The following is a 15,553-nucleotide window of genomic DNA, read 5'->3' on the forward strand; positions in this document are numbered from 1 at the left end:
TGTCAAAAATAGAGTCCCTCTCCAACACACATACGCAGACACAAGTACAGGCACACACACACACACACACACACACACACACACACACACACACACACACACACAACGCACACACACACACACACACACACACACACACATACACACACACACACACACACACACACACATACACAACACACACACACACACACACACACACACACACACACACACACACACACACACACACACACACACACACACACAAACACTGATATGGAGGCCTATCAGAGCACATGCATATGATGCTGAAGTTCACAAATACACTTTACAAGAGGCTGCAAAAAAGTATGACCACCTGATTAACAGATATGGACTGCCGCCATTTTTGTCAAATTAACCTTGTGACACGGTGGGAGGGGCTGACCCCACCCTGTTTCTCCCCCCTCTCTCTCCCTCTCTCTTTCACTCTTTCTGTCTGTCTCTCTTTTCTTCCCTCAGTCTCTCCCTGTTTCAGCTGTACCCTAAGAGTGCTTCGCACTGCGGTCCCAGCCACACACAGCCAACCAGGTCAGCAAACTCATTCCTCGACACCGGCGTGTTTAATTAGCTGCGCTCTATCTATTTCTCTCTCTCTCTCACACACACACACACACACACACACATACACACACACAAACACACTCACTGGCATGATCTGAGCACGGTTAACCCTTAAACATAAACACACTCACTTGCTGACTCACACACATACAGATACAAACACACACATCTTAGGTTGTCTGCTGCTGTTGTTTCTGCTGCTGCTTTCCCTGCTGCACGTGGTCCAGCTGTAATCATGGTCACTGTTATTGTCCTTTCAAAATGCATATTTGCGGAGATTAATGCAAACATTATACACACATCAAGCTATTTAACTGCACCATCTGGTTTAAGTAGAAATAAAGTCAAGCTGATACCACTTCTGTGGACTCATCTGAAGTAGGAAAGCTAACTGCACTGAAAAGTTGTGCCGTGTTCGATAATTACGGTGTAATTAACAGAGACAAGGTCTGGTAAAGGACAAGTCACAGTGCTCATTATTTTCTGCTTCATTACACAAGGGACTTGATTGCCTTGCTGTTATTTCTGCAATATCCAGTGATAAGTAGCGATGTACTGAGGGGCTTTAAGACACACAATGTGTGAGTGCAGGTCTTAATGTGTGAGCATGAGAGAACTGTGGAGAGATAGATTAGAGATAAGAACTGAGTGAGAACAAGGTTATGTTTATGTGTGAGTGTCTGTGTGCGTGTGTGTGTCTGTGTGTTTGTGTGTGTGTGTTTGAGTGTGTATGTGTGTGTGTCATTATATTTGTATGCAGCTACTGTTGCCAAGCACATACAATTATTTACGGGTGTGCGTATCAGTTACCTCACTGGACACGGCAGCAAGTCCATCTGTTCCGCCTGGTTTCTCGTGAACCACATGTCCACCCTACACACTTTTTCAGTTTTTTAAAAGCGCACAAACACACTAACATGAGATGACTTCTGTGATACTAGCATTTGCATGCATTAACCACCGTACCATACACTCAGTTGTACAGAGTGTCAGAGGGAAGGGCTGCTACATATTTAGAGGGCTAGCTGTCAAAAGGGGTGATCTATTACAGGCGAGTCAACACGATGCCTTGACTAAAACATGAGATAAGCTATTTCACAATCCTCAGGCACACATGATCTCATACGTGCAGAGCCATACGGTGCATGTATGACATGGAGCCAGTAATAATGTTTTGACAGGCATACATATTGTGTCATTACCTTCCTGATTTGATTTTACTCAAACGATCTTGCTGTCTCTATCTCTCCCTCAAGCACACAAACATGCACATGTCTCTCTCTCTTTCTCTGTCTGTTTATGTGTGTGTGTGTGTGTGTGTGAGAGAGAGAGTCATTCTCTCACACTCTTTGGAAAATGGCACTCTATGTTGCAGTGATCAAGCTTTTACCAGTGCAGTGAAGTTAGAGGATCTTCAAAGGAATTTACCATCAAATATGGCTTCCAACTTACAAGACACACATACTTTATAAACTCTCTACACTCCAGGCATAGACAGGGCAGAAATCTCTCTCTCTCTCACACACACACACACACACACACACACACACACACACGGCAGAAATATCTCCTTTGACGTATTCTTGGAGTAATAATAATAATATAATAATAATTAGGTAATAAATATATCTCCTTTGTCTCATTTATATCAATCCTTTCTCTTTACCATTTTAACTGTTTTTAAATAAATTATTATTACAAATGAACTAGTCTCAGTTGGCTCTTACCCTTGGTTCCAGTATTATAAATAAACTAGTCCCTAATTGGTTCCAGTATTATAAATAAACTATTCCCTAATTGGCTCCAGGTTCCAGTATTACAAATAAACTAGTCCCTAATTGGCTCCAGGTTCCAGTATTACAAATAAACTAGTCCCTAATTGGCTCCAGGTTCCAGTATTACAAATAAACTAGTCCCTAATTGGCTCCAGGTTCCAATAGGTCTCAGCAGGCCGTCCCTGACACAGCTCGGCAGGCATGTGGTCCACCTTCTACATCCACGATGACGAGGGGAGGACGTCTGGGCCCGGAGGGGTGAACCCTGGACCTGCGGGGGCTCCTGGCCTGGTGAGCGGGGCTCACGGGGGGGCCAAGCGGCGGGCGCGCACCGCCTCGGCGACTGCTTCCAGGGCCGGCATGAGCGAGAGCCAGGAGGGCAAGATCAAGCTGGCGTTCTTTGTGGCGGTGGTGGGCATCGTGCTGGCCGTGCTCGGCGTGGGCACGGAGTTCTGGGCGGAGCTGGCGCCATCCAAGAGCTTCTCCAGCAACCACACCTGTCTGGTGGCGCACTACGGCCTGTGGAAGAGCTGCGTCAAGTCCCTGTGGGTGGCCGACGTCGACCCAGAAAGGGAGAGCTGCGGCCCCGCGGATCTGCCGGGAGGTACAACCCGGTCCTCACACGCTACATGCTGTGGTGGTCATGGACTAGCAGTGCATGGGTGACGCAACAGTGACCTGTCATTGTGGCCATCAAAACGGTTGATTGCAGCTAATAATTGACATTACATTACACTACATTACATTACATTTGGCTGATGTATTGACATACACAATACAAATACATAACTAACTAATTCAGGATGGCTGGTTTAATAATATTCAACTAATATGTACCATACAAATACATAACTAACTAATTCAGGATGGCTGGTTTAATAATATTCAACTAAAAGTTGAAAAGCTGATCCTTTTGGAGCGTCTTCAGAGGCAGGGGAATGAAGGTAGATTTCTAGAGGATGAATGTGGAAACCCATGCCGTAAATACAGCAGCATGTCTAATACTTATGCATGGCACACGGCATATTCCTGGAAGAGCTGACGGAGAAATGTGTTTGGAATGCTTACATTTTAGAGCATATTTATGGCAGTTCATCTAAGTGATACAAACTCCATCAGACCTCGTTTGTCAACCCCTCACAGCTAAAATGCTACACTGATCAGATTGACAACTCAAAACAACAAACCTGCCTGGAATCACACATCAAAATGGGAGCACTAATGCTAATGATAACCAGCACTATCAGTTACTGCTGCAACATGAATTACTGTAATATGTGTCATTCTATACAATATGCATGATTCTTCTGATGAAAATGTGTGTGTGTATGTCTGTGTGTGACAGAGGGTGTTTGTGTATGTATGTGTGTGTGTTTGTATGCACGTGTGTGCATTGTGTGTGTGTGCGTGTGTGTTTGTTTGTATGTGTGTGTGTGCATTGTGTGTGTGTTTGTTTGTATGTGCGTGTGTGCATTGTGAGTGTGTGTGTGTGTGTGTGTGTGTATGTGTGTGTGTGTGACTAGCCGCACTGCTGTGCCCTTTACCTCTCTCCCCACCTCTCTCTCTCCACTCGAGAATCTAACTGCACCTTCTTCAAGTTCTTCACCACCGGAGAGAATGCGGTTCTGTTTCAAAAGACGACGGACAAGAGTGAGTCAGCCATCCAGCCCTCCTCTCCATCCTCCTCCCCTCTCCCTCCCTCCTTCACTCCCACACACATTCACAGACACATTTCTCTCTTTTCTCTGTCTCCCCCTCATTCTCTCCATCGACAGTTGTGCATTTTCCAGTTCCATTATCAGCATCATAGTTGACCCCACAAGGCTTCCGTTTTAACATTCCATATGTTATCTTAATGCAGAGGAAGTAGATTGGGAACCAAATAGAACGTTCAAGCATTGTTTTTGTTTTTATTGTTGAAAGGGTCTATAGGTCTTGTCAAATTGGTGTTCCAACTAACAATAAGCTGTCCCTCAATATCTGCTATCAATTCTACTAAATGATCACCAGAGAGTGATCTTGATCTGATGTAGGTCTTTCCCGTACGGCTGAGAGTCACTTTATGACAGAACGAGGACAGGAGGGGCAGCTCTACCTGCAGCATTAACAGAGTGTTTGGTCCACCATTTTGAACACAGCAAACGTAAAACACATGAAATAATATTATGAAATTACTAAAGGGTGGTGTTTGGCTAACTACTGTAGCTTGGGTCACATGTATCACTCACCAACCAATCAAATATGGTAAATTCTCAGGCGACACCTAACCTAAAAAGAAATCACATTCACTTACATGAATAAAACTGTCACTTGTCTCACAAACAATATTTTTTCATCATCATTTTAGACCTTAGTATGCCTTAAGCTGTGGAAAGATGTTAGATGTCATAAAGAATAATTATAACATTGGTAGTTTAATAGAAAGAGGCCCAACTGGTTTCACAAAATAAGTTTTATTCAGGGTACAGTACTTTAGCCACTTCTTCCATAGGATTCCAATGCTAGTCCTAGACCCAACTGCCATAACACTTTTTCAGCAGAATATTGGAATCTCCCTTTTCAGATGATATCTGTTTCTCCTCTCCAGGACTTAGCACGGCGACAGGTCTCATGGCCATCTTCAGCCTCTTCCTCATGTCCATGGGCGCCATCTGCATAACCATGGCCATCAGTAAACGCGTGCCCTTCTTCCTGAAGCCCGCCTCCGTCTGCTTCACACTGTCTGGTGAGGCTCCAGCTTAACATTAGCCCACCAGAACTTCACCTTACTGTACAGAACTACACGTGACTGCACAGAGCTACAGTGCACTTTACTGCATAGAACCACTCTTTCCTGCACAGAACTAGGCTACATTTTACTGCACAGAACCACACATTACTGCACTGAAACACACTTTACTGCACAGAATTACACTTTACTTGAACGCTCATCATTGGAGACCTATAAGATTGACATAGCCATGTCTAACATCTCATAAATATGTAGTGACAGCTTTCAGAAAGTCAGATGGCTTAAAATGGCCCTCTCTTTAACTAAGCTGTTATTGCATCACTATCATTCAATTATCAATTACGGTGACATGACGCATTGCATCACTGAACACTGACTGAACTTTGACAGAACATCTATACAGTTCATATTTATAGCATGGTTCTGGAGGGTTCAAAAAAAGTCTTTCAAGATATCAAAATGGATTTAAATAACTGAATGAAATCTAGAAGGGCAGAGGTAGCATCATGGCTAAGGAGCTGGGCTAACATGCAGAAGCCAGAAAAGTTGTGGGTTTGCCACTGTTGTGCCTCTAAGCAAGGCACTTAACCCCGAGTTCCTCCAGGGCCCTTGTAATAATTGCCATACATGTATGTTAGTCACAATCGTCAGCCAAATGAATAAGTAAGAATTAGAAAGTATTAGAGAGAAAAATGTAATAAATAACTGTTCTTGTGACTTTCTCTTCTTTACTGTAGGCATCCTGCTTCTGCTGTCACTCATTGTTTTCCACCAATCGGTGCTGGCGTTGTTGGCGAGTGACCACACAGTGCCGCTGCATCATGAGCTCTCGTGGTCAGTGAGTTTGTCGGCCTGTGCTGCCACCCTGCTCATAATTGGCGGGATCCTCTTCCTGCTCCAGGCGCTACCCTACAGTCCCTGGCAGAAGTGTATGTCAAATAAGGACGCAGAGAGTTAGTACACCTATTACTACTGACTTTTATAAATATTTTGTACAATGTCACACTGCATATTTCGTTCTACTTGAAGATGTATGTGTGGTGTGTGGTAGTTGAATTACTTGCATTTTAAAACTTTATTTTAGCTCAAGTGATTTTGTAATTAATATGTAATTGTACATTCCTTATGTCTTATTTGAATGTTTTAAGCATTTACAGTATGTCAGTGTTTGTAACATGTTGGATATGTCTTTTGTACCGTCATTGCAAGCCCCCCACAGTACAATAACAGTTTATTTGAAACCAGGCTTCATACAATCTAAAAGAAAACTCACAATGTTTCACATAGATCTCTTTTCTCTTCTCGCACTGTTGGTACAAAACAAAACAAAACAAAGATCGAGCTGCTGCAGTCAACAACTAGAGCAGCCAGGCAGTGCTACTCTCTGGGGGCATGACTTTAAAATGGCCTGAGTTCTCCTTTAAGCAAGACTAACAGAAGTGTCATAAACATGTTGTAGTCAACGTCATCTGCTGATGGCCAATCATGAATGGTCTTTAAATGTACATGTTATTGTCACATAGCTGTCATAGTACAAAACGTCATGACTGGTGTATGGTGATATTATACTGATACACCATTAGACATTTACTATGACATGTTTGACCTGATCTGTCATTACAAGAGCATGACATGGTTATGTTGTCCTATAAACCAGGGTTCAAGTTTAGTGTCCTTACCATGTGTCCTTAGCAGTATCCTTACCATGTGTCCTTAGCAGTATCCTTACCATGTGTCCTTAACAGTATCCTTACCATGAGGTAACCTCACAATTCAATTTGTGACACTTTATAGCTTTGCTTATGCTAAACAATGTTTTATTGTATGGTTCTTTCTGTGCCTTGTACATCTCAAAGGTCACTTTTTTCTCCCTACTCACTATTTGAACTACATTTATTTTAAAATCATATAAAAGTAATATAGAATCTCAAATGTCTGATACATGGTCAATCTAAGTATTCATATGATTTCATCTGTTGAACCAATGACCTGTGTAATGGTTTAAAAATAATGCTTAATCAATTATATTTGAAAATCATTAATGCCATCTAGATTAGCAACAGCAACAAAGCACTTTATACCTGAACAATGCAAACTGTATGTAAGCCATAGACATACATGTCTAACCAAAGGGCTGTGAAGAACAGCTTTTAATGGAATACTGCACATTTCCATAGCGTATTTACAGATTTGATATTCTTAAAATTCTGTCTTGCTGTGATTTGGATGCTAAGTCTTTTCCAATACAGCCATCTGAGTCAGGATGCACCATGAATGATGTTAACATGTGAATAAAGACACTGTGACATCACCCTTGCTCTACTGTCTGGCTGATCTTTGGTAGAGCACACACACACACACCACACACACTGTGCTTTCTACAGTAACAGACCGCACACACACACACACACACACACACACACACACACACACACACACACACACACACACACACACACACACACACACACTGTGCTTTCTACAGTAACAGACCACACACACACACACACACACACACACACACACACACACACACACACACTGTGCTTTCTACAGTAACAGACACACAAACACACACACACACACACACACACACTCACTCACCACACCACACATACTGTGTTTTCTACAGTAACAGACCACACACACACCCACACACACACACACACACACACATGGGAAAAGCACAGAAGGCTTAATGCCATCTTGACCTTTTTACAGATTCTCTCTCCCTCTCTCTCTCCCTCTCTCTCTCTCTATCACTCCCTCTCTCCCCACGAGCTTGCCCTAAATTTAGAGTGTGGCGAATCATGCTAAAGTGGCTTTTAGAAACACAAACCTGGATCCCTGTATCTCTAACTAAACCCAGCCCACCTAAACCCCTTCTCTTTACCCTATACCCTATACCCTCCTCCCCCCAAATAAAATAAATCTCTCCAGCAACACATACCCCCTCACCACCACCATCCACATACCCACACGCTCCAGTTTTCCATCTTGACTGACCCCAGTGTGTGTCCAGACGCAGGGTCAGATGCTCGTTTCTCCGCCATCCATGTTTATCCTGTATTGGGTGTCTCCCGACCCCACCCCCCACCCTGTCGCCCCACTGTCTTCACTCTGCAGCTATCTCTCTCTCTCTCTTCTCCTCTCTCTCTCTCTCTCTCTCTCACTTGATACGGTTCACCTCCCACCCTACAGCTGTTTCTGTCTGCCTCCCCCTCACCACCCCCACACACACACACACACACACACACACATACACACACACACACACACACACACACACACACACACACACACACACACACACACACACACACACACACACACACACACACACACACACACACACACACACACACACACACACACACACACACACACACACACACACACACACACACACACACACACACACACACACACACACACACACACAGCCCACATTCACCCTGTCTCACTTTCATCATTAACCTCTCCACATATACAGTGTTGCTCTCTCTCTCTCTCTCTCTCTCTCTGCACCCCAGGCACACTGCTGCTTTTTCTCTCAAACTCCATCTGTCAGTTTTAACCCTGCCAATGTCATGTTGATAAATAAATAAATAAATAAATAAATACATACATATATAAAAACCTTCATTCCACACCTTCACTGTCCACTTCAGCTTTTTGCACATCATTCTACTATGATTTGACTTGCGCCATCTCCCACATAACCTGCTGCCCCCACCCCTCTTCTCTGTGAGACCAACCTGGCTGTCCCTGTTGTGCATTGTAGGTCTATTGACCTCCTCCACAGATTTATGGTCACTTTCTGTGCTGTTTTAACCTCTAGCCTTATTTCAGACCCACACACATACAAGTGCAGACCCAAACACCCCTACACACACACACACACACATACACAAACATAACACACACACACTCTCTCTCACACACACTCACACACATTCACAGGCCTACTCAGAAACGCACAAGCTATTTCCCGTTTGTCACACACGATGGAAACACACTGTTCCCACCCTCTGCGTAACCAAATACCCACAGTGGTGTCCACTCACTGTGTATCACTTCTAATCGCATCAGAAACCTACTGTCTGGCCGCTTGCATTGACCTGGGAATGAGAGGGTGTCTCTGTTTCCCAGAAAGCCTTGGGACATGTTTGTGTGTCTGTCTGTGTGTGTGTGTGTGTGTGTGTGTGTGTGTGTGTGTGTGTGTGTGTCTTTTAGGACAAGCAAGCAAAGGAGTAGAGTATATCTGCATGTACAGTACACTCTATTTCTTAGCTGCAAGCAGAAATGTGTCTGTGACTCTCTCGGAGGGATCATTTACACTTCAATCACATTTTGCTAAATGCAAACACACACACACGCGCATGCAGGCAGGCAGGCACGCACGCACGCACTACGTTATCCACATGCATCAAAGTTGATTTGTATGTACTCCTGAATGCAGGTGTGTGTGTGTGTGTGTGTGTGTTTGTGTGTTCATTTTCTGTGTCTGAGTGTGTTTATTCACACACTAATATGCTTGCATGTGTCGGCAGACTTCAGAACTGTAGGAACAGGTCTGTGGGGGGTGGGGGGGGGTTCTCTTGTAACTTATCTTCCTGTGACGCCACTGCTGATCTAGCAGGACCTTAAGGGGTCACCTGTCCTTGTCCCGTCTTCCTCAGGGGGGACAAAGTGAGGACAAGCAGAGCGGACGCTCCCTTGCCTACAGTATCAGCGCTCCCCTGAGGTGACCGCCAGCTCATTAAAAAGCCAGCGCCACTAGATAACGTTCTCTGGGGTTGCCCCTGCCATTATTCTAGCACATGATTAAACAAATGAATGCACCGCCAAGCCCATTTTTGTTTTTTTAGATTTTATCACAAGATTGGGGACAACAGAGCAATTTCCCCTGGACAGAGTAACTGTGTAATGCTTATTATTTCGGCCAGACACACTGAAGAGTAACACTGACAGAGATAGTGGAGGTTAAGTGACCTGAACTCTCTGCATATTTGGACACAGGGTACCTACAGTATGACCTAGAGGTCATGGGGTCATGACCCCTTTCATTGATTTGACTTAAAAACACAACGGCTCATTATCTGTGTGGATACACAAATGATCATGGGAAGCACCTGACTGCATAATTTCAGACAACTATGCACTGTAGTGCAAAAAAAAAATATTTAACTGATTTAAAGATCAATAACCTGACTTCAGATAGATATTACCAAGCATTTCTGGATCTGCAAAGAGCCTTGTATCTACAAGTTAAATGTCAGATTTTTTAACCTAATTGCAATTATGCTATGTGCACAAACGCTTACAATTTGCAACTGGCTGACCTTTGCCTCTGACAAATAAAGAACAGCTCACAGTCAGGATGTGGGGAGAAATTGATGCTGCACAGTATATCAAGTTGTTCTAAGTTCAGGGGTCAAAGCAATCAGGTGTTCTCGCAGTCCATTATTTAGCAATTACAATGCATAGCCATTGGGAACAGAGTAAGTCTTTCACTATTAAATAAAACTAATGTGATATACTTTTTCACTTGGGGAAAAACAATTTACATCTAACTAGCAATACACACACACACACACACACACACATATATATATATATATATATATATATATATATATATATATATATATATATATATATATATATATATATATATGTGTGTGTGTGTGTGTGTGTGTGTGTGTGTGTGTGTGTGTGTGTGTGGCAATTTGTACTAAGTGCAGATAAGTACAGTAAAACATAAGTGTGGCTCTGGCTTAAAAAGAAAGACTTCAAGAGAGTCCCCAGAGGCTACGGATGAAAATATTTCAGGACTTAAGATATTCTTGGGTTCATCTTTTCCTTCTGGCAAATTTGTCTTGTAGGGACATCTCTCAGAAAAACATAATTTACTAATGGATATTTAACCAGGCCTCCTTATCTTCACAACTCAGTATTTTACATGGATTATTTTATGTATTCTAGCTACTAAATTATATTGACTTGTATCATTCTTATATATTTAAAATCACAAAGACATCCAGGTCATATTGGTCTGTCATTGGATATGCACACATCCACAAATAGGAATATGTGGTACATTTCCAATATCTCTCTGTAACAGGAGAAGCCAGGGAGCTCATTTGCCGTTTACCTCCACCTGAAACCCTTTCTGCTTCCAAAAAAGCATGTTTGGGTATGTATTCAGGCGTCCCTTGTGTATGGGTGTTAGCCAGCTGGCAAAAGAGCAAGCCATCACACTAAATCCCCTATTGACTCAGATGCCGTTCTGGCCCCCTGAGTCAGAGCAGAAGTCGTGTGAGTAGCGAACAAAAGAGAAGGCAGCAAACAGAACAAAAAGAACAGCAGCATATCACATTCTTGCTATCATTAAGGTACAGTAAGTGGCGGCAGACATCAATCTCTATCCCCAATCGCTAACAAGCCAACACCACCTACACACACCACCTCCTCCTCATGTCTTTTCCTCTTCCACAAACACAGGGAATCTCTGTCATTCAGCCCAAACGAACACCTACACACACACACTGCCAGCACTCCGCTTACCGTATTCCCTTTTACGTTAGACAGGGCCAGGCTGCAAGCACCTGCACAAAGCCCCCAGCATTTCCCCCTCATCAGTGCCCAGAATGTGTCCACGCAAATTCCAAGCCATGGCCTTCATCCATACAAACACATTCGCATTTAGACATTTCCATTTAGTCATTTAGCTGACGCATTTATCCAAAGCGACTTACAAAAAAAGGGAACAAACAGGTATGGTGCGACTAGTACATGTCAGTGCAGCAATAAGTACTACTTGCATCGAACAGAATGTCAGTCCAAGTGAGATTAATTCAGGGGAAAAAGACGAGGGTTAGTCAGGATAGTGAAGAAGGTTTCCGTAAGTGCTATAAAGGTGTACCGTCACACTGCTGTGATGAGAATGTTGGGAAATGAATGCTCTAAACAATATCTGGGTTCATTGAATTCAACATTACATTTTAGAATCTTCAATTGTTGCTGAATGGAATCTTATGTTAGAATGTTCAAAAACCCACACCTTTAACCCTTAAAGGAGTACCGTCACACCGGTGTGACGGGAATGTTGGGAAATTAACATTCTAAAGAATATCTGTGTTCATTGAATTCAACATAGAATTTTAGAACCTTCAATTGCTGCGGAACTTAGAATGTTCAAAAACCTACACCTTTAAGGGTTAAGGGTTAAGCTTGTCCACACGCGGACATTCAGTAATGCCTTCATTTGTGTGAAAGGCACAGGAATGCCCATATAAATCACATAAATCTGATTTGGATGACGGACACAAGCCCACTAATGTCCAGCAGCCACACAAATCACCGTTAATCACAGTGACCACCCGGCTTTGCACAAACACTCATACAAACACTGACTACCCTTCCATCCAAACCCCGATGAACTGCAAAGATCTAAACATGGATCTAATTAATATGCAGATAAACCCACCAAATGCTCTGGATAAACACACACATGCACACCCACATCACAGTCTCGAGAGAAACTACTATACCGGTACTCAAAGTCTAGAAGTGCTCTGTACATATTTTTGCCTACAAGTCATTGACACACACACACACACACACACACACACACACACACACACACACACACACACACACACACACACCTGCTATAGCCTAGAGAGCACAGAGATAGAGACTATATACGTAACACAATTAATGATCATATAAACCAATCAAATGTCCTGAAATGCTTGCATACAAACACACACACATACAGTACACACACACATATGCACATGCGCACAGACACACACACACACACACACACACACACACACACACACACACACGTATACATACACACACATATAAAAAATGCTATTATCTCTGTACATATCTCATGTTTTTATCCAGGCCAATGTAAGCTCAAGCAACTACCCTCTGAATACACAGACAGTATCTGCCAAGGACACAGACGTAGAATATATCATTTTTTATTTTTCAAAAAAGTATTCCACATTATATAGATATAGATATAATGTTTATATAATGAATTATATTTTATGAAGATTTTTTTCATTTTCTTTTTTTTTAATCATACTGGTGAGGTTTGTTTAGTTATTATTGATATTGCTCCCCCATCATAAATGTCCACAGAATTTAAATCGAGTCCAAAAAGCAAAGGAATGTTAACTTTGACCTGGCGTCCCATTTGTCCTGCTTCTTACACGACACATACAGTTCACGTCATGTCATAATAGCTTGTAATCATGATCATCAACAGTACAACCATCAATAAATAAATGACATAGTCATATAAAAGTCTAACAACTAGCACACTTTTCAATTACAATAATAGAAAACACTGATCTAAATTGATGTGTCCTCAAAAAATCAATATTATTAATTCTAGTAATATAACAAAATCAATATATAAATGAATGCTTATACACATGTACTTAACACTCTCTCACATTTTGCCCACGTGCTAAATGACATCTTACTATGTAGTGTCACTGTGCAAGATTCCACAGCTAAAATCCTTGAACAGAAAATTGGACCCTTACAAAAAAACCATTTACCCTAACTATTATATCTACAATTAAAAACAACAGCAAATTGCTAATAAGAAGTTAGGTCTGAATAACCTATTGATAAAGCACTAGGAATGAAAGATCACCATTACAGACATATGTGCATTTTTTAAATGAACCAATATTCAATAATGGCATTGATGCTGCTCTAGTCCTGTTGGAGATTAATTGTATTGAAAAATAGAGAAAGAGAGAAGAGGACAAGGAGGTGAGAATAGCAACTCTAATTCCTCTCTCTCCTCTCCTCCTATTGGTCAAGCCATGGCTATAATTCCTCCATCTTTCTTATTTTTGTCCCACCCCGCTATCCATACTTCCTTCCTGTCATCCAGTTCTCAGCCAACCAAATCTCTCCTTCTTTCCGTTTGTCTTTCAACTCTCTCTCTGTCCTTCTCATCAGCCAGTCTAACACCCCCCCCTCCCCCCCGCCCCCCGCCCTCACTGCCCCCCTCGTTCATCGGTTTGTGCGGTCAGACGGGTGTGGTCCTCCTGTTGAGCGTATTGGAATTGGAGCTGTCCCCTTTGCGGTCGAGGCGGTCCAGCGTGCCATGGCCGCGCTCGCGGTTGCGCTCCATGGTGGCGGTGGACGAGGGCGGCTGCTGCCCCCCACACTGCCCCCCCCCTCCCCCACCCCCGCTGGAAGACAGTGTGTTGAGCGTGTTGGTGGCGCTCTGCAGCGACGCGGCCAAGTTGGACTTGGACAGCGACGGCAACGTGCCGGTCATCAGGACGCTGGCGCCGCTGCTGCCGTCGGCGCCCTTCTCGCCGGTGGGGAAGTAGTTGTGGAGCTGGTAGAGTGTGGCGCGGTCCACCGTGCCATACATGGGCGGCTTCTCGCTTCGCGACAGCGTGTACATGGAGATGTCGCCCACGCCGCCGCCGCCGCTGCTGCTGTGCGTGTGCGGGTTGGGCAGCGTCGCCACGGAGAACGGCGGAGGGCCCGCCGCCAGGGGCGGGCCGAAGTTCTTGGACGCGGGCCCCGGGGAGGGGTCGCGGGAGCGGGCAGTGGGGTCGGTGGAGCGCGAGCTGGAGCGCGAGCGCCGGCGGAAACGGGTGGTATCCCGGCAACCGGAGCATGGCGGAGGTGGTGGTGCGCAGCAGGTCGGTGCGCGAGCGGCAGCGCAGCTCCTTGTTGCGCTCGATGTAGATGTTGACCGCCAGCACGCCCACCACCTCGGCCAGGATGAAGGAGAGGCCACCGAAGTAAAAGGACCAGCCGTACGAGTAGTGCCACTTCTTGTCCTCGTCCTTCTTCGGGGAGATGTCGCTTAGCGCCGCTGAGATGTAAACGATCACACCAATGATGTTGCTCAGGCCTGACGGGTTGGCAGGGGACGGTAGGGGATGTAAGGGTCAGGGGATGGACAGAGAGAGAAAAATGGAGGAAAAGGAGAAAATGAGGGAGGAAAACAATCAGGACGCAGGACGTACAGTAAGGAGTGAAATTCGTTCCAATCAAACAAGGTTGGTGCCAAGTTCCCCTTTTGATGTAACTTGATCTCAAGCCAGACGCAGGAGCAAACCCTCTCCATATAGTGATCATGACTCACATTATAATCCTTATATAGCCCACTGGGCTTCCACAACCCTAATTAAACTATCAGTGTTCCTCCAAGAAATACTTCAAGAGAGAAAGATTTGCCTGCAATCAGAAGCTAGAAAATGAAAACCATTTTGAAAAAGGAGCTATGGTAGAAAAAAAAAAAAAAAAACAACCATTTTGAGAAAACAATGCTGATTTTGAAATAATTCACACAATGCTTTTTGCAGTGTTAAAGTATATTATAACACAGTAACATACAATGAATTTGATAAATCTGAATCCAATTCTACTGCCTTAGTCTTCAAAATGGGACTTT

General features: G+C 43.7%; 2 protein-coding genes across 3 annotated transcripts in view; one reads left to right on the top strand and one right to left on the bottom strand.

Annotated features, from left to right (window-relative positions):
• Nucleotides 1-480: 480 nt before the first annotated feature.
• cacng6a (calcium channel, voltage-dependent, gamma subunit 6a) lies at nucleotides 481-7,402 on the top strand. 2 transcript variants are annotated; one of them, XM_048229107.1, is made up of 5 exons: nucleotides 481-552; nucleotides 2,516-2,964; nucleotides 3,936-4,010; nucleotides 4,948-5,085; nucleotides 5,829-7,402. In XM_048229107.1, the coding sequence occupies exons 2-5, from the start codon at nucleotides 2,562-2,564 to the stop codon at nucleotides 6,047-6,049; spliced, it is 837 nt and encodes a 278-aa protein (XP_048085064.1). In that variant the 5' UTR covers nucleotides 481-552; nucleotides 2,516-2,561; the 3' UTR covers nucleotides 6,050-7,402. The 2 variants fall into 2 exon arrangements, with proteins under 2 accessions (XP_048085064.1, XP_048085065.1); XM_048229108.1 differs by having other exon boundaries at nucleotides 490-552; nucleotides 2,526-2,964.
• Nucleotides 7,403-14,155: 6,753 nt separating this feature from the next.
• The window catches only part of cacng8a (calcium channel, voltage-dependent, gamma subunit 8a), a gene marked incomplete in the record, with an annotated part of 8,306 nt that continues 6,908 nt past the window's right edge, over nucleotides 14,156-15,553 (bottom strand). Inside the window, 2 exon segments of the mRNA XM_048229087.1 lie at nucleotides 14,156-14,746; nucleotides 14,748-15,010. Of these exon segments, the coding sequence (XP_048085044.1) occupies nucleotides 14,165-14,746; nucleotides 14,748-15,010 (845 nt within the window).

The sequence above is a fragment of the Alosa alosa genome, chromosome 20, assembly GCF_017589495.1.
Source record: "Alosa alosa isolate M-15738 ecotype Scorff River chromosome 20, AALO_Geno_1.1, whole genome shotgun sequence".
Lineage (NCBI taxonomy): Eukaryota > Metazoa > Chordata > Actinopteri > Clupeiformes > Clupeidae > Alosa > Alosa alosa.